At 39.5% G+C, this 23,896-nt stretch overlaps 2 protein-coding genes across 4 annotated transcripts; one reads left to right on the top strand and one right to left on the bottom strand.

Moving 5' to 3' along the window:
* The first annotated feature begins 585 nt into the window (after positions 1–585).
* LOC311494443 (uncharacterized protein) lies at positions 586–2,852 on the top strand. The gene is made up of 2 exons (XM_084553503.1): positions 586–744; positions 1,353–2,852. The coding sequence occupies exons 1-2, from the start codon at positions 602–604 to the stop codon at positions 1,657–1,659; spliced, it is 450 nt and encodes a 149-aa protein (XP_084409629.1). The 5' UTR covers positions 586–601; the 3' UTR covers positions 1,660–2,852.
* Positions 2,853–2,938: 86 nt separating this feature from the next.
* dnmt3ba (DNA (cytosine-5-)-methyltransferase 3 beta, duplicate a) lies at positions 2,939–23,351 on the bottom strand. Of its 3 annotated transcripts, XM_084553490.1 has the most exons (26): positions 22,859–23,351; positions 21,353–21,489; positions 21,109–21,254; positions 18,460–18,580; positions 16,625–18,348; positions 16,402–16,525; positions 16,199–16,258; positions 15,947–16,002; positions 15,441–15,590; positions 12,383–12,448; positions 12,121–12,270; positions 11,928–12,035; positions 11,042–11,171; positions 10,509–10,622; positions 10,369–10,413; positions 10,203–10,282; positions 9,936–10,048; positions 9,500–9,683; positions 8,428–8,512; positions 8,072–8,217; positions 7,853–7,943; positions 7,597–7,745; positions 7,407–7,492; positions 7,257–7,326; positions 7,002–7,120; positions 2,939–6,412 (listed from the first exon to the last, which is right to left on the bottom strand). In XM_084553490.1, the coding sequence occupies exons 2-26, from the start codon at positions 21,474–21,476 to the stop codon at positions 6,271–6,273; spliced, it is 4,383 nt and encodes a 1,460-aa protein (XP_084409616.1). In that variant the 5' UTR covers positions 21,477–21,489; positions 22,859–23,351; the 3' UTR covers positions 2,939–6,270. The 3 variants fall into 3 exon arrangements, with proteins under 3 accessions (XP_084409616.1, XP_084409615.1, XP_084409617.1); XM_084553489.1 differs by lacking the exon at positions 22,859–23,351 and having other exon boundaries at positions 21,353–21,967; XM_084553491.1 differs by lacking the exons at positions 15,441–15,590; positions 22,859–23,351 and having other exon boundaries at positions 21,353–21,967.
* Between the last annotated feature and the right edge of the window lie 545 nt (positions 23,352–23,896).

Raw genomic sequence — 23,896 nt, 5'->3', positions numbered from 1 at the left:
TAATCTGATTACTTTAGGATTACTTTTTACACAACTTGTACAAGACATACACAATCTTATTTTCCTCTGTCTTTAATTCAAAGTTGTGGCGATGTTGCCAAGTACTGAACGTATTTTTGCCGACTGGAACAGGTCTATTCCCAGATAGCAAGAGGCTGGCGGACCACCGTCAGCCCACTGGGGATAGAAAACACTGGCTAGGCTATCATAAAAAAGTTGCATTGTTTGCATGATAAAATGTAATCAGGTAATCCCCAACAATGTAACTGTAATCTAATTACGCATTTTTGTATTGTAGTCTGGGCTGATTACAGTTACTTGATTTTTGTAATCTGATTACGTAATCTAGATTACATGTAATCAGTTACTACCCAACCCTGTTCATTTGAGTGTAAGATGTTGATGTTCCTCCCAGGGTGGTCGTCAGTTTGACGCTGCAGTACCGATTTACATCTAAGGGGGCGCTGCAGGCGACGCTCTGCTGCTTTCTTCAGCTCTGTTCCTTCTTTATATGAACTTGTTGACGCCAAATACAAACAGTACCGGAAGTTACCATCAGCTGAGGATACATGGGCAGAATTTGACTCAAACCAGAGTGAACATGGAGCCTGTTTTCCTGCGGTTTGACTCGTATAACTTTGATGCTGATCAGCGGTTTGTGGCTGGATTGAAATCTTTAAACGCGTCCGACAGCAGCAGAGACGAAGCAGAAACACTGGACATGAAACTGTTCTTTTATAACAGGTTGGTTATTTATTTGCTGTTGTTATGTTGTATTTACTCTTTCTGCTTCAGATTAAAAAAAAAATGGTTGGACTATTCTGTGGAGTTGATGTTATTATTTCACATGCAATATATTATATTAAACTACTTATCTGCATAGAATTAAGTAGCTAAACATTAAATAAATGATGCGAGCAAGTTGATTTAACTGTATGAAAATGCAGATTATTTGACAGTAATCAATACTTGGATAAAAAGGAAATGTCCTGTAATGACAGCATAAGTAAAATAATATGTGGTCAGGAGAAAGTTCACCCCTATAACATTATAATCATTATTTTTATTTTTATTTTTAAGCAGCATTTTACTCTTGAAGGTTGGTGGACCATGTGGAGGTCGTTTCACTTCTTCCAGAATTGCTGTTTTTAGATTTTAATGAAAAAAGAAAAGAGAGATATATGTAAATATGCTTCAAATTCACGTGTTTTACAGAGATATCAGTGCATCTAATGGCAATACTTTTATTTACAATGTTCATGTTCTTTACTCTGTGGAGAAGCACATTTCGAGATCATTCACATCATGTACTCTTAACTGGAGACACTCATGTCCTGTCTTGTCATCACCAGGTTTGTTGAGCCCATAGACCGCACCAGCTACAAACAATGGAGCTCCTGTTCTTCTCATGGGGCAGCTGTTGAGCAGAGGATGCCTTCACACTCAGACACTGACTCCGGTAAAAACCAAAGAGCAGAAGCATCCGCACACACAGAGACAACGCAGCTTTCCTTTGCGGAGGTGATGCGACTGGTTCAGGAGGGAAAGGAAGTCCCTGGAGTGACAAAACTGGACATACAGCCGAGCAACGAGAGCCCCACGCCTTCTCAGATGAACCGGATGCTGAAACCATGGGAAGCGGCGCCACCTTCCAAGTGACCTTTCACACTTTGCACCACTGTGTACATACAAATCCATATTTTATAATAAAGAGTGTAGAAAGTCAAGTCAAATACATTGTCATTTTAACTAGGGTTAAACAGCAGAGCAATAACAAGTCATAGATGAAGGGAAAAGACCCAACAGAGGTCAATTATTCCAGTTTAAAATGTGTACAAATGAAGACAAATGAAGTCTGAGGGTTCACATAGACTCTCTTCTTCTGGAGGTTTAAGTAGCTGCAAACTGGTGTTTACATTTGTGTCACTGGCTGCTAAATGTGAGAGGAGGTCTCAGAGTAGCTCACACTAATGCTGCATTCAAGAGCAGCGTGGAAAAGGGGACCAACTAATCTTTAGACTTTCAAATGAGACACCATTATACTTAATCAACAGACTACACTTAAAGTTTGACATGAGGCAGTTATTACAAACCTAAACCCCCTGGGATCAGTGTAAGCCACTGAGGCATCTTAAAGGTCCTCTGTGGAGTTTTAGATGTCGTTGTCACTACGTCACTGTGGAGTTGTTCTTCTCATGTCCACCTTGATCTTCAGGAAGTGAAGACATTTGCCAGTATGCCAACAGATTAAGACAGTAATGTAGTATGATCACAATGCTGGATTTAAAATCCCTAAAGAGAGCTGCTAATATTTTCTGAGGAAGTATTTTTGAGTAGGATTAACACAGCAGGTTTAAGAATGTAAACAAAAGTCTGGTCCAAATGGAGCTGTGTTTCAAATGATTCACCAGTTTACTTGTGATCACCGTGTAGCTGCTGTGTTGGGAGTATATGTGTTTCATCACTTTATATAAACAGCAGAGGCACTTTCATGGTCAAGTTCATAGTCTCTCAGTACTAAGACCTCTTGTCCCATCACACTGGGAATAAAGGTATTCTTGAATGACGAAACTGGAAAGCAGGGGAAGAACAGACGTCATGGAGAAGGGGAGCTGGTATTTATATTCCTAATGTGCTAAAGGTTTTATTTTTAAGTTGGAATAACAGCACACATCTTTGGAGAGTTGTATCAGGGACATTCAGAGCTTTGCGCTCTGCTGAAAAATGCAAGAATTAGTTCTGTAACAAATGAAGAGCTGAAGAGAAGAGCAGGCCAATCATTGCTTAAAGCAGGCGTCTGATTGTCGATCTTAGAAAATACATAAATGATCAAACACTTTAAAGAGTGTTTATAGAGGAGGGGGCTTGCGTATAATGACCCTGCAGAGACACATCTGCAGCAGTTTTTTATTCATTTATTTTTTATTAACAGACCAGAGCCCTTTAAATCATCTTTAATTAGTCAAGCGATTAAACAGGTTTTGGCTAAAGAAATGTATTTTTTAGCTAAATTAGTCAAAATTAGAAATGAAAAATACAATAAAAAAAAAAAAATACAAAATAAAAAAAAAAAAATCTGCCCTTAATCAGAGATTACGTCTGAGTACAAATCACACACTTCTATTCATTGTGCCCTGACTTTTGTTTTCACCACAAACTAATATTCTAATTTCTCTACAACATTTTTTTTGTTTAATAAAAACAAACAACTAAACAATGAAAATATTGCAAAACAGAAACCATAAGAAATTCATTTTCATCTGCTGCCAGCTAAGATCAGAGGTAATAAAAAACAGAACCGTACATGCAAAGTTAGCACCGTTACCACAGCACCACCGAAGAGCCACAACATTTCACTGTAGGCCCGTTCGTCACGACTATTATAAACAAATGCAGTACAGTCACATAATAATGTGTGATCAACCACAGGAAAATAAACCATGAATAACACCTGAACAGAACCGTTTGTGTTTTAAAATCGTTACAGAAGTTGTCGCACCAAACATTTAAAAGAGGTAAAAATAAAAGACATTCGTACGTGTACAAACAACGCACACTCAAATCATTATTTTCATTATTGATTAATCAACAAAATGTTCAGCTAATAAAACATCAGAAAACTGTGAAAATTAATTTTCTTGGAGTAAAAAGTGCCGTCACTGAAAGACAGTTGAAGGCACCAATGTCTCGAAACGTTTGCAAATGAGAACAACTATTTTTGGAAAATATGGCCCTCACAGCTGCTCGGTCAAAATGTTTTGTTTAGTTTTAAAAGACACTTTTGAAAGTTTGTGATTATTCGAGGAAAACTAGTGGGAACAAAAGGGGCCTGTTTGGAAAGCTGGAAACAGTGAATGTGCTGCATGACTAAAACAACTCTTTGCTTGAAAAATGACTAATCAGCTATCAGAAACTAATGAATCACATTGATTGCTTTGAAGCTACTATGATGTCTGAGAAGAGCAATAAACAACAGTTTAAAATAAATATTTGCTAAGTCATTTCATGAAACTATCAGTTGATTAACTAACAACTGCAGCTGTTTGCTACAGCTTCCAGCCAAGAAAGAGGCATGAATATCAACAGAGCAATGATCACATTTAGTTTCAGATCAGAATTAGGTGCACAGATTAGTGTTTTTTCTTCTCACACAGCAGCACGATGGACAAACAATCAGAAAACATGGTTGATGTGAACTGTGATAAAAAATGAGGTGAATAAATAAACTATGAATTAAATGCTTGTATGACCAAAATATGGATTATAACCATGAAATACTTCCTTAACATCCCGTTTCTTTTCACAGTGAGAGTTAATTGCGAGTCATTTCTATTTGTTTCCAGCAGTTTTATACACTTCTTTGAAATGTGTTTCCAGTTTCATTTATTTTTATCCCAATGTCTGTCTGTTTCATGATGCCAGCTTCATTTCAGACAAGCAGGTGTTTGACCTTTGGTTGTGTAATTGTCTTGTCAATAGTACATAAATAATAAAAACAGGCTTTCAAGAAAAGACACGGGAGGCTGCTGGAAATAAATAAAAATCAACAGTTGGCAGAATTAAACAACATTAAAGGAGAATCAAATGTGTTTTTCATGGTTACGGTCCATATTTTGACAGTTGTCCAAGTCTCCGGCAGCTGAATAAACTGTTTATATTATGACAAGACTACAGCTAAGAATAAAGCAGACTACATACTCGGAGTGTATTTTCTATCACAACCAGAACAAATAATGGCCCAGACAGCAGCTGAATGAGTTCATGGCTCGCTGCATCGTTGAAGGTCTAATTTGATTATTTATCACTGAGGCAACATGATTTAAAAAATGCTGGTATCTCACAACAGTACGCTTCTCAAGCTCATTAACAGGTGGGTCATCAATATATCCTCACCTAATGATGTTATAGATCAGTCAGCTTTGAATTAGGTGCTCCATTCTCATTTAGTGGTTTGTCTTTCATTTATATTTATTCATCATTTGTTAATTTGCCGATGTGTTGCTTCAAAAACAAACCAGACCAGAACAAAGCCATAGTAGACGTATGCTTTAGTCTTTTGTTCTTCATCTGTGTGTTGTTGTTTGACCCTGAGGAAGATTCATGCCGCTGTTGTTTTTAGCTTTTGTGCAGCTTTTTTCAGATACCTTTTTCAATATAATATGCACATTTTGCAGAATGGATTAAATGCACCAAGACTGTTCTTGCGTACGTGTCGCCTACTTCTGGAGACGCTGATATGACATGTTGTCAGGCCTCTGTGGTATATTAGACACTCCAGTTAAAATATTGTCAACAGTCACAGCCCTTCAGTGAGTAGACTGAAAATATTTTTTGGTCTTGTATAAATAACAGTCAACAGTAAAATGGATAAGATGTGAGCACCAATGCAAACCCAGCGAGGTCACTGATCCACCACGGAGGGCTAGTAAAATGCAGAGTAAAAAGTTTAAGTAAAAAATTCACTGATGAAATCCATATGTATGATCTAGTCAGGAAGAACAGGATCACACTTAAAATCCCTGGTAAGATTACACAATAAAACTACATAAAACACAGAAACCTAACATGCTTCATATTCATAAATTAACAAAGTGTAACTGCAGATTTCACCCAATAAATCCATGTTGAGGTAGAGAGATTGGGCCTGTGCCAAGCTGAGAGGAGACATTTTGTAGCACCTTTTTGTCATGATAAACTCTTATAAACACATGATGGATTTAAAAAAGGTTCAAGAAAAAGTAAAACCTGCAATACCAGATTGTAGTCCACATACCAGCAGAAAAGAGTTAACCCATGATCCCCCTTTACGTCGATGCAGACAACTTGTTAATTGTTTACTCACAACTGTCTGTGTCTGTGCTGCTGTCAAAAGCAACTGAATGCAGCAGGTTTTCAAGCTCTCTGACATGCAGAGTGACTCTACAGATCCAGACTAGATGTTTTGGATGTTTTGATCTGGTCCTCTGATGTTAACATGGTACGGTTACCATGGTGATCTCCCAAGTTAAAAGTGAGGCAGCCTCATCTCTCTTAGTGACACAGGCCTATGTTCGAAGCACCATTATTGATTAATCACAGCACTGTCGTTTCTCAAACGAAACCTGAAAAAAAAAAATTAAAACTAACTGAAAGTGTCTGCTGGTGATAGAGGATCATGACTGAAATCACAGGGTAAAAGGATACCAGAGAGTTCAAACTAGCTATTAATGCAGGGCAGAATTTGGTTTACCGCTGCTGCTCAGGTGTGAAGATTCACTTCACATTCAGTTGCTATTCACATTCATAATAATCCTTCAGTGGAGCGAAGAGGTGACGGATTACAGGGACACTCCACGAGCGACCCAGGACTTTCTGCCTTTGCATCCGGCCCATGTTGTTGACATCCGTATAGTGTTTGGGGAAGCCAAAGATCCTAAAAGTGTCAAACACACACATCATGTCATAAATATCATTCAAACGAAGAGAAGAGTTATAAGGTCACGATGCAGTGGCAGCCTGTGTGAACATTGACCACATTTAGATTTCTGATGACGTGTACTTATCAAGACTTAATGCTGCACACTGAAGAGCACTAAATGAGATCGAGGCGTATAAACACATTTATCTTATCAGATCATTTATTCCACGTACATGGTGAAGGTGGAATCTAATGACTTCAGTCAGGTTGAACAAATACTGTCCATGTAACTGTAGTCAAAGACACAACTAGTGTGACTAGTCTATCTGAACAATCTGAAAGTCACGCTGAAAACTATTCCCTAAATAAAACATTAATTTCTCAAACATTTGACCTGCAAACCCAAAATGAACTGAAAGAGCTTGTTGTTTGGAGACGGTTGCAGACTGAATGTGTCTTCACTTGGAAACAACCTCAGCTTTTACAAAAGCTTAACCAACACGGTGAGGAAGGGATCAATGTTTATTCTGAATTCAGAACAAGATTAGCATCTCAACAGCAGGAACTATCTCCCTGGAAACAAACAGTAATATGTTATGCTTACTGTTCCATTTCGGTGCACCACAGGTAGTCCTCTTTGCCGTTCATGGTGACAGGTAGGGATCCCGTCTTCCCCTGCCTTATGGAGTTAGACTTTGTTGTGATAGTACGGACTTTGTCAAACTGCAGGGAGAGATGACAGTATTTAACCAGCTCCTCAAAAACAACTCACACAACTGTTAATGCAAAAACAAACTACAAACTTAGCATTATATGAAAAATAGGATGAAAATCAATTAAGCTAAATACTTCTTTCTACCTTTGCCTGGCGTCCAGCTTCCAAACAATCCTGCAGACTGACTTTGTCATCCAGAGATGAAGCGACAGATCTAGAAGAAAGCACGGACAGGAACGTGAACTAAACAATCAATATGCTCAATGGAAGGATTATAAATGTATGAGTACGTACCTGTTCATGCCAGGAAGGTTTCCCCAAAAGTAGCGTGCTCTGTGAGCGGGACTGACTTTCACTGCATCGATAAGAATTGGATTACACTGAAAAAAGGCAGAATTAAAATATTAAACTTTAAATCTTAGTGCAGTCTGTTCCAAGCCGTATGGCTGGCGGTGATCTTTCAAAGATAATCAAATATAGTCACCTCGAGAAATCTGCAGATATCTGATTTATCGTTGGCGCTCATGAAAACCACGTTCTCAAACAACCAGAAAAATGGACGGTTGTCTCCCTCCTTCGGCTTCAACAAGGTCAGTATGCGGTAGAACTCGAAAAAGAGCCTTCCGGTGCCCTCTGCAGGACAAACAGACAAACAAACAGAGAGGCTGCTCCATTAAATACGAGTTTATACATGAGATTACTCGCCGTTGAGCAAATGCAGGAATTTAGACGCTCCATACCAAATAATCCTTTTCGCAGGGGGTTGACCATCGACAGGTCGTTACACGGACTGCCTCCAATCAGCAGATCAAATGGACCCCATTCAGCCAGCTGAAACACAAAGCACAAGTTTGGTTTATATTTTAATACGCAAGTAACAAGCAGATCAACAATGAATTTAAATGAATGACTGAATTCAGGTGATTTTTCAGAGTAGTGTCTCTCCAGCTTGTACTCACATGTTTCCTTGTAATGGTGCGAACATCGTTGACATACTCAATCTTTCCCTCGTGCTTGGTCATCCCTACAACGATCGAATCGTCACAAATCTCTGATGCAATGTAGCGTTCAATCTTGAAGCCCAGGTCTTTGAGCACCAGGTATCCTGTTAGGAGGCCACAGTATTTAAAAACAAGTTAATAACAGTTAATAACAAAATAAATTCACACATCTCAGCAGTAAAGCAAAGAACCCTGGATGTGTGGATGTGTCTATTGTCTTGACAAAGTGCTTCTCACTTTGTAGGTGTATTGCTTTGGTGTAAGTAAGTGCAGTGTTGACTAAGATGGTGACTTTTGACTTTATTTGAGCCCACCTGTTGCGATGCCATCAAAAAGCGAGAGCACCTTGATCGGTCTGCGCTGATCAGCGGGGATGCAGGGGTATACTCTGTGAGGCTCCTGTGACAAAAACCAAACACAAGTAAACATCTAGAATAAAAAATGAGATGAAACCCCTGATCTTCTCTTTAACTTGCTTGTGCCATTGACACGAGAAATAAACTTAAGTCCACTTCAAACGCTTATTGTAAAAGCTCTGACTGAGACATATAGGAAAATCTAGGTCTGAATATTTTCTCACTCTGAAGTAAAATGGCTCCATGTTCTTCAGATTACTAAAAAAAAAAAATCCAGGAACAAGTCCTCCACACTGCTTCCAGCAGTAATTACAGTTGAAAGTGACCCATTATTAATAAAAGTGGCATGGCTGACACTTTTAATAATGATTTTACTCCTAATGTGACATGTTTGATGACTTAACATGTCAACAGAGCAGACTGGTCCATACACAGAGCTGAAGGCAACATCACAAAATAGCCCCTCTACCAGTCCTCAATTAAGATATAATAATAAAATACTACACATAAGAAAGTCCCCTGGTGAGGATAATTTAACCGTATTATTATTTATTTGAACAATTATAATTTAAATTGAATTTTAAGCAAAATTTCTTGAGGTGGTGACACTTCAGTGCCGCACTAACGGCCTAAAATGTCCAGTATTAATGTCCTTCAAGTTTTAACCAAAGTTTAACTAATACACATCTATATACACAGCACTATGTCTTTGTGGTAGATGGATACTTTTCAGTGTTGTCTGATATTTTATTGACCAACAATCAGTAGTTATTAAAATCAATATTATTTGTAACCCCAATAATGTCCTCTTGCCAAATCTGGGACATGCTGTTTATCTAGCCAAAACCACAATAAACCTTTAAAACAAAGATGAGAATTAGTTTGTAGCTTGACTCCCATGTCTACTACTAAATCATCGTATAGTGGAAGAAAAGCAGGCGGTTTCCATTAAAGAACAGACGAATCTCGACTTATCATCAGAACACTGTAATCATTCTTTAAATAAACTGGAGTAAAGTGTTGTACATACAAACTCCATGGCGCTGTTGTTGGCAAAGAAGTCTTGAACTTTCACACTCCAGTCTGGTCTGAGTTTGAGGAGACCTTTACACTCTGCTGGTTTGCACATGTAGCAGCTCCAGGGATCGACATCTTTCAGCTTGTCAAAGGTGCCTGGGCCCACCAGGATGTCCAGGCAGTCCTTACAGAAACATCTGTGAGAGACAGAGACACCCAAGAACATAGGTGAGACATGTCAGATGATAACGATCTTCATGAGCCCTCTGAGTGGAAGTGTGTGAGGGTGACCAGTCGCCATTGCCCATATTTGCTATTTATTATGGTTCAAAATTGACAGGAATGTAAATGAAAAAATACACCAGAAGGTTGGACACATTAACATCTGACTGCTAGAACTGCTGCCAAAAATAGTAGAGAGAGAAAAATAACACCTGGGCAGTGTTTACCTGCAGCAGCTATCATTGCCACACAGAATGACCTCCGAGCCTGCGCAGCACACAGTGCAGTAGGACTGGTAGCCATCTTCGTCATAGCGATACAGCGTCTCTGAGAAGTTCTCCTGCAAATGGTGAAAAGGTTGTTTGCAGAGTTTCGGGTGTTAGTTGCAGCTTTGTTTCAGATGGAGGTTAAACATTCAGAGATTGGGCTGGGATGGAGTAAAGCAGACCACATAGGGTTAGGGACAGAGATAGATCATTGTGTTACTAGATTACCTTGCACTTTATACAAAGACCACCTTCAAACAACGGGTGCTGCACTTCAATCTCAGATGACGAACAAGACAAACAAAAATCTGAAATAAAACATGACTTTAACATTAAGAATTTTGTATTAACATCGAAGATTATAATCACAAACCTCTTCCACACTCAGACGTACCTTCAATTGTTTTGCCTTTCTCTTTGACCTTTTCTGGTATTGATTCTATGAAGAATAGTGAAACACATCATAAATAAGGGAGAAAAAACGATTACGTAATTCTTCACATGTATAGGAGCATAATGAAAAATATCAAGTACCTCTGTTAAAGATGACGGGAGAGACGTTTGATTTGTTTTTAAGAACATATTTTTTTTTAGGCGGGGGCTGGTAGTCGGACAGGGCGGAGTCAGAGTCCTGATGTGCAGCGGAATCTTAAGGACCAGGAAAAAGTTTTGTGTAAACATTCATGATTTGAAGAACAAGTTTTCATTAGTATATAATCACCTGAAAATAAGAATCATTGTTCCTTTCTCAACTTAGAATGAGATTTTCCAATCAGCTTCTTACATTGAAGTAGTGTCCAAAGTAGATTTTTCCACGTGCTTGGAAAGATGTTTGTAATTTGTAACTTCACCACTAGATGTCCCTATGTCTTAAACACAAGCCCTTTAATACTTAGATTATCAGAATTATCTAAAACCTTCTCGAGCTTTCAAAAAGATGAGCCATGAAGAAGTGCCTTAATGTGTGAAATGTACTTACAACCCGGCACTTCATGTTTAAAGTAAACACCTACAGCTACAAAATATCTGTAGTAGAGGTTTTTCAGGGTTTATAAATGTGCACATACCAGGAGGTAAAAATCCTTCAGGTCCTGTGGGCAGAAATCCTTCAAAAGCCCAGTCCAGCATCAGCTTCAGCTCTTTTTCTTTATTACCATGTGCTTCAGCAAAAGACTTTCGACATCGCTCACCAGCCAACTGCAGATTAGAGATGAGGTTAAGCATGTGAAACATTTCCTGGCACCTTAGTGTTACTCAACGCAATGATAATACTGTGAAACGTCTTGGCCAAATGGTCTATCTCCTGTTTGTTAACTTTGTAAAAGTGTGTTTCATAATTGAACTTTAATCTGTTGTTAACCCCACAGATCGAAATTTGAGCCTAGTGAAAATCCTGTTGCTGTATTTTTAACAGCATCAACTGATTGTGAATCAGATTTGACATGCTATCATTTGTAACCACAAAGCCTCAGGATTTAAACAACGTAAACCATTTTAAGATACCAACGGCACTACCACATACAGTTTTCACTGTAAGAGTCCAACAAACGAGAAGCTCCCACATTTGAAGTGTTTTTTTAAGTAGCGTTGATCTGATTATTTTGCAAAGTTCTGTCTCAGCAAACATTTAGATTATATATTTTTTCAAACTCAAAGAACAGACAGATTGCTGTTACACTGTAACTTTCCACTCACTGTTTGTTGACAGTGACAAAGCTGCACCGCACAGCATTACAGTGCCACTAGCATGAAGGTTATTTAGCTGTAGTTTCTTGACTTCTACATTCTTTCACAATACTGCAATTAGAAATACTATGACAGGCAAGGAAGATGTTGAGGGTGTGGAAGAAGAGAAACTGCATGGAAATGACATGAAAATCAGTCTTAAGACGCAGGATGTAATAAATTGGTCACTTTACATGTTGGCTGTCAACACAGAGACACATGCATTACCTCGATGATTTGGTAGATGGCTCTCTTGTAGATGGGCAAGGCGGCAAAGGAATTTTTGCAGAAGAACTTGGAGAAGGAACCAAATGGCGTCAGACTGTCTGTATAGACCTGCATGAGAAAGCATGATGATGTAAAAATCAAGTGTTTCATCATCTAAAGTAGACCATTCACAGCCAAGCACTGTAGTTCTAACCTCTGAGAACATCCCGTCTCCGAACCACTCCACCCTGCGCATACCAGGAGGAGCAAACTTAGTTTTCCAAGGCACCACCAGCCCAGGCCACAAGGAGAACCCCTTCAGTTTACCCCACACCAGCTCTCCAGTGAGAAATCCTTTCCCATCCTGCACAAAACACCAACGCAGGTTAAGCATATTTTCAACACAGACACAGACACAGATGTTTTTATAATATGACTAGCAGAGTCTGAGAGCAACAATATTGTGGGACTTTTACCTGGTAGGCATGTTTTCGTCGTCCTCTGTTTGGTGTGAGTTTACTGGGCGGTGATGTTTCTTCCAACTGAAAATTGACCACATTTAGTTCACAGTCAGAAAGAGAATAATAATTTAGGAGAAGACCTGTGTACTTTGTGGAGAATAAACATAACTATAATTTTTATGTATCTACATTTTGAGAATATGTTTCTAGATCGAACAACATTCAGTCAGCGTTGATCAAAGTTGGTTAGGGAAAGAATCTGTTAAAAATGTAAAAACAATGGAGGTCATCATGCGTTCATATTCATTTATTTGTTTTGTTCACTGCAGCTTAGTAGACTGTGTTGTAACCAGTGGTGGACAGTAACGACTTTACTTGAGTACTGTACTTAAGTACAGTTTTTGAGTATCTGTACTTTACTTGAGTATTATTTTTGGGGGATACTTTTACTTTCACTCCAATACATTTGAAGGACAAATATTGTACTTTTTACTCCACTACATTTCTGTTGATGCTCTCGTTACTCGCTACTTTTGAGCTTACGTCAACTGATTTATTTATTTTTTTCAAAATTCTGAGAAAAACTGTTTCTGCTGATTCGCATATGGTTTGTCTTAGTCGTATACGTCATGCCATACAATCCATACAATGGAGGAAGAAACTGGAGAAACAACTGGAGAAACTTCCACCGAGCACCCGAGGCCTTATCTCAAACCCATGTTTGAGATAAGGCCACAAAAACTGATTCGTTTCAGTTTAAATGTTTGTTGTGCTTTCGGAGCAAATTATATCACAGCCTACAAGAACTCGTCTTACAAACCTGAAAAGGCACGTCGCGGTATGGGGGGGGGGGGGGGGGGGGGGGGGAGAGAGAGAGAGAGAGAGAGAGAGAGAGGGTGGGTGGGTGGATGGGTGCGCGTGCCTTAGAATCGCATCAGTGGATTGTATTATGACATAAAGCTACTTCCCTTTCCTGTATTTCTTGAGATACTTTTTAAATACTTTTACTTAAGTATTTTTTTAAGCAAATACTTTAGTACTTAAGTAATATTTTGACTAAGCTACTTTTACTTGCATTGGAGTAATATTTGACAAGGAGTATCTGTATTTTTACTCAAGTAGTGAAGGTGTTTACTCTGTCCACCTCTGGTTGTAACCAAACTGGAAGTACCAGATCAATTAAAGTGTTTTCTGCACTGTAACCCTTTTTTAGACAGCTAGTATAATGCTTAGGAGGTTTCCATGTCATTTCACATTTGTATACGCTGCCACTTTACCAGGTGAACAAAGCAAATGATGAATCTTAAATGAGGGTGTGTCAGAGGTCGGTCTGAATATTAGTGGCTGGCTCTTTTGATGTTCATTACTCAGTCATATCACACAGCAGTTACACCTGTCATTTTGCGTTTGTACACTTAACAAAGACAAATTATGGGTTCTTGACTCTCTTTCTTTTGTCCCTTTCCTCAAAAGAGATCTATCAGGCGAACACAATAACTCACTATTCACTATGTAGCAGGGGTGTAACGATACGTGTATTTGTATTGAGCGGTTTCAGTACAGGACGTTTGGTTTGGTACAGGGCTGTGCATGGGTGAGTTCCCAGAAAGGAAGTTGTGTGTGTTGTGTAGCCTGCAGCTACACATGCACCACGTGCATCATTGCTACTGCTTGTGATAACCTAGAGCTTCAAGTCTCCTGCTTGGCAACACTTAGGCTTCCTGGTTAAATATTGCAACGGAGAAAGACAAGGGGATAAAACGAGGGGAGCGTGCCGACACACTCAGCTGAGATCGAGTACATTTCCGGCAACACGACAAACATGCTCACTCACCTGAAACGGCACCACCCGAGTGTGCATATCACTGCTACTAGGGAAAAAAAACACCTTTCTGCAAATGCAGCTGACTTCGGCATTCAAGCAGATGAAAAGCTTTGTTAACACGCTGTTTTATTTTTTTATAATATTTCATATATTTTTTGTTTATTTGAAAATATTTGATTTATTGGAAAGCTTATTTTATATATATTTTGTTTATTTGAGAATATTTTATCTAACTTATTACGAGGCAGCACTTTGAGATCGTATTCTGTTTTTTATTTTCATATTTTGTATAATGTTAGAATAAATTGTTGGTTCACAAATAATTAACAAGCACGAGGTACGTATCGAACCGTGATATTTGTGTATCGTTACACCCCTACTATGTAGGTTGTAAACTTATTAACAGTATCTATAAAGACTGATTAAGGCCACCAGTTTTCCTGTGAGCTTTCTCACACGAAATGGGAAAAACGGGATAAATGTTCCTCTTGCAGTGTAGTTTAGGTTAAATAGATCATAGAATCTAAAATAAATCTCTGTTGATTGGCCAGCACTAAGTCTGAGGAAATACATTAGTGCTGGTTTGCGCCAAATCACTATGATGATGATAATAATCTGCCATTTTAAAAAATGCACGTAAAACAATGTTTAAAAAATTTAAATCTCAATTAAACTTAGAACTCAAGTAAAACCCATGAAAGGCCCTCTCATAAAAGTATGTTTTAAGATATCACAGAGTCAGCTGAATGATATTACATAACTGTATACTTTGGGGCACTAACATAAATAGTTAATTAATCAGATTATGTGACAGGAGTCAAGTAGATGAGTTAATTTAAGCTTTTTCTTAATCTGATACCTGGCCAAAGGAATCAAAAGCTACAAAGACAGGCAGCTGTGATGGTGCTGACTGAAACACCACATAAAAGAATAAACCAGTCTCTAACTAAAGTTTCGCTTGTGGTTTAAGGTATCTCCTGAACGTCAGCAAAACAGTTTACAAGAAAAGTTAAGGCAAGGCAAGACAAAGATCTTTTTTACTTTTTGTAAATCAATGATATTTTAATACCCTAAACAGTGTCAATTTTGATGTTGATTTGTCACAATAATATATATAGATATAGTACCTATATAAAATAGTAGGTTATTTCTAACACATGGTTTTGAATCATTTGTTGTCAGGTACTTCATTTAAGTTTTTGTTCTTGTAGTAGTATTTTGGTAGTATACGCTGAGTAGTATACCTACCACCTCACGTGGAGACTCCGGAACATTTTTGCTGTCCTTATCAAGAGCTATGGGTTTGGACCAGGTGCTAGCACCAGCCTGAAACACTGTACGAGTCTGTGGCTTCTGGCGCAAGCTGCTGACCCAGTCATGATTTCCCCTACTGGTCCCCTGAGAGATAGCACACTCCCATTACACATTCAAATATCATGCACGTGCAAATGTTAACCAAAACACACACACATCAGGGAAGACCAACCACACCTCATCCCACCAGTGATTACAAAGAGGAAAGGTATACAGAAGAGCAACAAGCTGTTAATATATATGAGAGGGAGTGAAGAGTGAAAGATTCCTTTCACAAAAATGTATTTTACTGTGCTGTTCTGGTTTCAGATATCATAGGTAGCTGACAGTATTTGTGTTCCAATAATAGACTTCACATTTGCTTCTAAAGTCAGAAAAATCACTGGATCTTTGTCATTAAAAACAAAGAATTCACACAAAGGGAGAAGAATATCTGTTACCTCTTTCCACGAAGCACCATTCACTCCAGAGATGCCGTTGTGTTCAGTAAGTGACTCTTTGGAAACATAAAGGATGTTCAAAATAAAAGTTCAGAGGATGATGCCTACAAAATACTTAAATAAAAAAGATTTAACTTTTCTCAGTTACAGATTAAGAAGAATTTATCCTACAAAATAAAGGTATATTCAACATTATATGAGTACATACTCAGCAGTTTCTTAAAGTTATGTAAATTAAATTGTTTTCCTTACCGTTTATCTTTGTAAGGCGGATTTCACATGGCTTCACTGCCACATTAAGGCCATTCAGTCCTAGAGAAAGACATGAAAGTGTAGTAATGTCATTACTTCTGCTCATTTTAATAATGAAATTCGGTTTATTTATCAGGTTATTACAGTTAATTAGATGCATATTTACCCTACTTGTTTAACTGATGAACTGGTTTTCTTCTTACCATTAACGTAAATTTTGGAGTCCTTGTTGCTGGTGCTGTCGGAGAGATTGTTGTCGGTCTCAGAGTCGCTATCTGTTAAGGCTTCACTCTCAGAGAATGGTGCGCCAATGTCACCCGCTAAGGCCTTAGATGGGACATACAGCCAAAAAGCCAGAAAAATTAATAAAACTCTCAAAAGCTAAAATGGAGAAAAGATGGTGACACGGCTCATCTACTCACATACCTGAGTAAAAACTTGCTGAGCATCAAGTGGAGGACACGGGAAAGACAGCAGGGTCAAAACAAGCTTCCTGAAGACTGAATCTGGCTTGGTGTCCTTCAGTACACCTGTCCAGTGCTTCTCCAGTGAAACCACTGCTGAGTTTTCCATTGCTCCCTCTTCACTCTCTCCCTCCTCGGCTGTCTGATACTTCAGGAATTCACTAGTGAGCTGTTCGACCGCCTCCTGGGAGCTGCAGATTCCCAGCTTGGTTGCAAGATCCCCTACTTCTTTCCCTGTCACACCCACCCTCTTCTGGGGGTTCAGCAGCTGAGAGATGCTCTTTAGCGTGTCGTCATTTAAAGGCAGCCTCTCTGCAATGCTACCCGTGACTGCAATGTAGAATGACAAGGCCTCCTTATGTAACAGTGGTAGTGACTCTTTAGACTCTTTCAGGAAGTCTTCCACAGTTTCACCACCCAGGTAGAGCTCAGGGCTTGATAAGTGGCACCCCTTGTTCTTAAGGATTTGGGCATCCCGTTTCTTGAGAAAGCGAAGAACAGCTTGAGAATGAAGGAAGTAAGAGGTGTAGGTGCCTAGCAGGCTACTGGCTTCTTCTAGGATAAGCAGCATATCAGCCCGGTTTTCTCCCTGTGTTTGCCTATGGAAACTGTGCAGAGGCTTTAAGGCCTGCTCCAGGAACATAAATGTTGCCTTGACTTTGGGATCCTTCAACTGGGAGCAGATTAACTTAGCCTTCTTGTTGTCGTCACAGCAAGAGCTAAAGTACAACCTGAGATCTGACCATATTTCCAAGATTTTTGTGACAAACACGCAAAATCTATGGCAGCTGGTGTCAAGGTCAAATGATGTGCTGTCCCCACTGACATCGGAGCCAAAAAGGGCCTTGAGGTTGTCATTCTCAGTGGGGCAGGAGGAGTAATACGCATGCAGGTCTACCAACAACTCTTGAGTCTGACTGGAGAGTTCCTTAACCCCAGCATGACAAGCAGCATCAGCGAGGGTGTACAAGCCACCTAAGGCTGTTATGTTTGGGTTGAGCTCCTTGAGCTGTGAGCAGATCTGCTCTGAGGCCACAGCATTACCACTGACATAAATGGCAACAAGATTATCTGTGGCTAGCCCGAATTTCTTAAGGGTCTCCACCACTGCTGCTGCTTGATCTCCTGCATCATCAACTGACTGAAGAGCGTCCAGAAAGTAGATGGAGTGACAGGACGCTTCAGCGTCAAAAAACCCAACAAGGACTACTGACACAGTGTCATCCTTTCCTACTGACACCCCTCCATAGATGTAAGCGCAGTAAGGAGTGTGTTGGCAAACAGATACAATATGTTTAGGGTACTGCGACCCGAGCTTAGAGCGTACAAAATTCCTAGACCCCTTTTCACCTTTCACAGATCCAGTTTTAAAGTGACTGTGAATAAACCGAATAGCTGCATTGCTACAGGGCAGTGGCTCAACAACCTGGCTCTTCTGGCCAACACGTTTGAAAATCTTAGCTCTTTTTATGTGTTTCTTTGTTTCCATGTGTCGCCTAAGTTCAAAAATGCCTTTAAAGTATGTGCTTAGGTTGTTGCCACAAGAGGTGCAGTAGGTATATTTCTCTCCAAGCGGACTACAGTCAGCCCAAACGAAAGTACTCTTCCACTTTTCATTGTAAGGAAATCTTTTACTTGGTGTTAGATTGCCATTCTCTTCCGTGTCTGATTCCAATTTGGATTTTCCTGACAAAGTAAGAGATAAAATATTACTACACAAGTGATGTATATGTATACATATATACACACCGTCTTATTTCATAATCAAAGTGAAAGAAATAGTTAAATTACACTTACGGGACGTGGGAGATCTGTTGACTGTACTTTTCACATTTGCTGTGTAGAAAACTTTGAACCACTTCAGGAACTCAAAGTTGCTTTTAAAATCCCCTTTTATGAGATTCTGAACTGGAATGGCCTGCAGCAAAGAAAATAAGACGTGTCAACATTTAAAAATGCTATAATACATCTTACTGAAAAATACAGTTTGATCAAAAATGGATGTCAAAGTTACACCCTAACAGCAAAGAAAGTATCAAATGTTAGTAATCCAAAAGTACATTTCCTTCCTCTTAAAACTGGATTTTTTCATTTTCAGTTATTTGTAGTTTTCTTTAGATGTTTCATACGACTGACACAAATCTTATATCTGTATCACTAATTATAAAGCTACAGTCAGCAGGTATGTGACGTTCCACACGAGAGAGAATAAGACACTAGATCAGGTCTACATCAATATTCCAGCAGCATATCCTGGACAATCAGATCATATTTTCCTAACGCTGGCGCCAGCTTATAAACCCAGGATCTGTTAAACCACCTATGTGCATGATGGCATCAGCCTGTGTGGCCAAACTTTGTTTGTGTTCACGTTCCAGTCTGGTTATGCGAGACACTGCTCCTCCCAAAAAGCATCGGGGCCACAAACCGCAAATACAAACAGTGCAGAAAGCCAACAACAACATAGCATATGGAACGGTAACAAGGCACTGATGGGACTACAAAACCTGACAAATGATGATGGCAAACTGCTGAATGTCCTCAACCAGTTTTTCAGCTAATCTGACATTCCCTTCATGCATCCAGCTGATGATAAGTCAACACTGGCACTTCCAGCAGCATCAGGTAATTACTGGAGAGAATCAAGCTGATCAAGCCGATCAAGCTGATCAAGCCGATCAAGGCGAGCAAGGCAGCGGCCTTAATCGGTACTAAAAGCATGTGTTGATGAGCTTGCTGTAGAGTTCAGACACATTTAACATCTCTCTTCAGTATGTTGCTGTTCCCACTTTCCTTCAATCCACCACCAACATGCCAGTGCCTAAAAAAACTACTTTGAAGTGTATATGGGAAGTAAAGTACTTTGAGAAACTAGTGTTGTTACACATCAAAAACATTCCATCCTATCTTGATAAGCACCTTGGACTTCTTTTTGGGCAGTACACAGCATATAAGAATAGGGAGGCACACCTACAACACCCTCATCACAAATATAGGTGTACTGCCGGGCAACAACTCACTCCTAAACTGACGTAGAACATCTGCTGAGGAAAGACCTGCATCGTGCAGTGCATCAACAGGCTGGAGCTCCCTAATTGGGATACCACTAAATAGGTTAATAGGCTTGTTTCCACCTGTGAAGTCTGATAGTTCCTGCTAATTGGTTGATTCAACCCCTGACTGTTCGACTGTTGTCCAGGGCCCTTATGAAAAGGGACCCAGCCGGACCCAGCTCGTTCAGCAAAAAGATTATTGGTGGTGTCGCTTATATATTTTTGATAATGCCTCTTTGTAGACACGACAGTAAGGCCTTTTGTTTGTTGTTTTTAGCTTAGACAAGTACGTTAGTCAGGTCTTGTTTGTTATATTGTTTAGATTTGTTTATTTGGTGCAACCACATGATCCAATCCTTCCATACTGTTTGTGTGTAAAGCCTTCTCTAATGTTTTGGGCGGTAAAATAGATCTCTAGGTTTTTCTTCGACTCTGACTCCCAACTTCATTGTATGTCGTTTGTTGTAAGTGTAGGGGTGTTACATACCAGGTCAATCCTTCCCCAGTGTGTATCCGTATGAGCTTTTTTAGGTTACTTTTAGTTTTACTATAAAATATAATCTGGCCTCTAGTCTGACTTGTCGTGTGTTTGTCGCTAAATTTCCCTGGTGCGGTCTAGGGATGTAACAACGGCAAATGGGTTATTCAGGGACAACATACATCTCATACGCCACTCCTCCTTTGGATCACTGCCAACCAGTAAAGGGCAGTGAAAACATACACAAATAAGGGTTGCATTGAAAGCACAAATCTGATGCAGATTAGATTAAATTCTGGTGCTATTATTTCCCATATTCGTGCTGCTGCTTTTAATTTTAAGTCAAGCTGCTATTTCTGTTTTATTCACTGCTGATCTTAATATCTGTGTCTGTTAATTTCCTGCTATTACCTTAAGATTTATTTATTTACTATTTATGTCTTGTTGTCTTGTTTTTGTCTTTGTGTCTTTTATGGGTGAATGGAGAGAAGCAGAACGTATCTCACTGTTGTGTGTACAATGACGATAAGGGTCATTCGTTCATAGCTTATCAAGACTAGATACAGGAGGCAGCCGCTGGTAAACCTGTACAAACATTTGCTTAAGATCTCTAAAGCTCACAAAACAATCATGTTCTATCATGTTTGTTTCGTGTGTTTTGTGTTTTTGTTTAATGCATACAAAAGCATACAACAATATAACAAACAAGCACAGACTCCACTTCTGTAACAATGGTGACGAGACAACAAGCACAGATTCCAGGAAGTGAGTGCTCCTGGCTGTACCATATTTGCATTGTATCATATGTGAAACAATCATCAAACAGGATCTACACATGCAAAAACACCCCTTGTACTGTAAGTGCTTCCTTAATAATGGATATATTCAGTAAATGACAACAGTTGATGTACATACCCTTGGGATACCATGCTTGATGAAGGCCTCAAGAAGGAGAGCAAAGTTGTGCTTACAGTCTTCATCAGTCCGTGCATCAAACTTCACGTTGGTCATGTCAATAGATCCGGGTATAATGTGGTTCATGATCTGACAGTGATACGCACCTGTTCAATTACACACAAACAGGTTGGCAGTGAGTGATTAAAGTAAGCTAGAGCAACCAAGCAAATTGAAAAGCTGCATTAGAAAACTCATGAATCACCTGAACTCATCTCCCCCACATCTTTGAAGTTTGTCTTCAGGAGGTTGTTGACCCAGGTCATCACATAAAAACGACTGGATTTATCACGGGAGGTGTCAGGAGTCACAATCAGTCTACTTTCCATCTTGGGGCTCTCTCTAAAAAAATAAAACAACATTAGGTGGAGGGAGCTGCTAAATCACTGGCATTTCCTGTCCTGTACAAGCAAGACAGTGAATCCTAATTTGCATGATAACCTTGCAAAATACCTTGCGACCCAGTCCTTAAATTAAAGCAAACCATTTGCCCATAAGCGGCTTTATACCAGCCCACATCTATGGACTGTTTCATTGTTTAAATATTATAATTGTTAATTATTAAGTCACAACTTTTCCAGTGAAAAACTGAGTGCCAACTTTTCATTCAAGCCTTTGTTTACTGCCAGTGCTCTTCTTTGTAAAGTTATATTTATGTGTAATAGCGCTTTGAGCGATGCTGCATGTAATGTGTACTGCTGTAGTTTTTGCAGGTCAGCGATTCATAAATCGCTGACACACACACAATCATTTAGTGTTGCTTTTCCTGTAACTTTCACATTGGTACTGTTTAGCAGTAAATGTTGCTAAAGCTAGTGTTTACCAGTGACTGACTTCTAGGGGTGGTGGTGGGTATGAGGCCAGTGGGTGGGTTGCCTAATCCCCTATTGTTTGTCTTGATTGTGGAGCATTAAGGCTTTCTGACACGTATTAAAAATATTAACCTGTACATCTTTCGATTGCTTTTGACTGCCCTCTTGGCTTGTGTACATAGAGACACGGAGCTATGGTATAAGCTGCGGGACATTGGAGCCACGCTGCAGCTCTCCCCTCCCCTTTTCCTCAATGTATAGAAAACGTCGATGAAATCTCGCGTTGTCTTCTTTTTTGCCGCGAACGTCCTCAGTTCACGCAACTTTCTCCGAAAAGGAAACTTAAGCCACCACATAAGTACTCAAATCAATAAGAAAAACAAACAAATAAAGTGCATCTGAGGCGGTGCAGTGACAATACGCCGACCGGCATTTCATTTCTGCAGATTCCTCTTTCTCAGTCCACGCACGGTGCAGCACCGCCAGTCTTGTTTCTCACGAGGAGAAGCAATCTTTATCATTTAATGTTATAGTAAGTGGCTAAAACTGATCCTTACCATCCGACAACCGTTTAGGAAAATGTCATTACAGCGTTACTATCAGTGCATTTAGCAGTGATTTCAACAACCGATGTTAAAGAAACTAATTGAAGTCAATTGCAGTTATTAGGAAGTCAAAACGTCCACGGGAACTATCTGCTAGTGTCTCCGTGGGTTTTGTATGAGCCGGTCTTTGTGTTGAGAGCCGGCAAAAGGCTGGATATACAACAGAACAAGACAATAAAACGATAGTGAAAGCATGGTTATGTATGTATCACCAGTAAACAGTCTATATTTCAAAAGCCGTGGAGAAAGCAAAAGCGACTTGTTTCTGTATATACACAAATAGTTAAGACTTACCTCGGCAGTTCCCCTGTTACTACAGACGGTCCTCCTTCCGACTCTCAGTTCCGTCCCGAAGCAATTTCTGATGGGAGATGGGCCCTTGTGACGTCCGGATTAACCCATTGGTCGACAGATGTGGGAGGCTGTCCCATCGAAGACTGCTAGCCATTAAACTGGCTCCCGAAACAGCCACCCCCCTCCGAAGAAGCACAGTTTCAGCCAAATGTTGTCCCGCATCACGGTAATGCTAGTACCATATCGTAGATGAAAAAAAAAAAACACAGTGATTTTCTGTTGGCCACAAATGTAACAGCGGACAAACAAGTACGCCACGACAATTTCGCACAATAGTATGTCAATTATCCCAATGAAAACTAGCGCAGATTAATCAATAATTTGACCAATTGAAATTTAGCTGCCGAATAAGCAAAGCTGAATTTGCGTGGTATTAGCGTTAGTTTTTAGCTTAGCCTATTTGGCAGATTGCTCTTTTGTAAGGCTAACAACTATAAATAAATACATTGCTGCAATTTATTGACAGAAAATAAGAGTTGAATATTATTTTTCATTTGAGTAGAAGAGTTTTTAACTCACTTGTATGTTGTTTGGCTAGCTAATATGTAAATATGGTAGCTACCTGGCTAGCTAAAACCTTAGCTAAACTAGCCAATTTTCGCACAACTTCATAATTAATCCCACTCCAGCGTTTATGGCAGTGTAGTAATGGCGGCTGTGTCACGTCCAACGATTGTGGTTGTCTGAGGAGAAAACAATCCCACGAAGTCAGCATCACTGTCACTATATCAGGCATTAATGGCTGTTGTGGTTATGAAATAGAAAGAGAAACATGTTGTCCACTACCCAGAGCGGAATGACGGTTAAAAGAAACAAAATGGCGCCTAACCGCTTTTCACTTACGTGCGAGGAAAGCTGGACGAGTTTTGTTGATCATTGCGATGCGGGGTTTTTTTGTTGTTGTTTTATTACATGTCCCTGTAAAACAAGAGACATAATTAATCATACTGTAAAATGTTCCTGGAATTAGTTCTCCTG

This window comes from Chelon labrosus (assembly GCF_963514085.1).
Source record: "Chelon labrosus genome assembly, chromosome: 10".
Lineage (NCBI taxonomy): Eukaryota > Metazoa > Chordata > Actinopteri > Mugiliformes > Mugilidae > Chelon > Chelon labrosus.
Note: the sequence above shows the minus strand (reverse complement) of the source record. Positions and strands in the feature narration are given on the sequence as shown.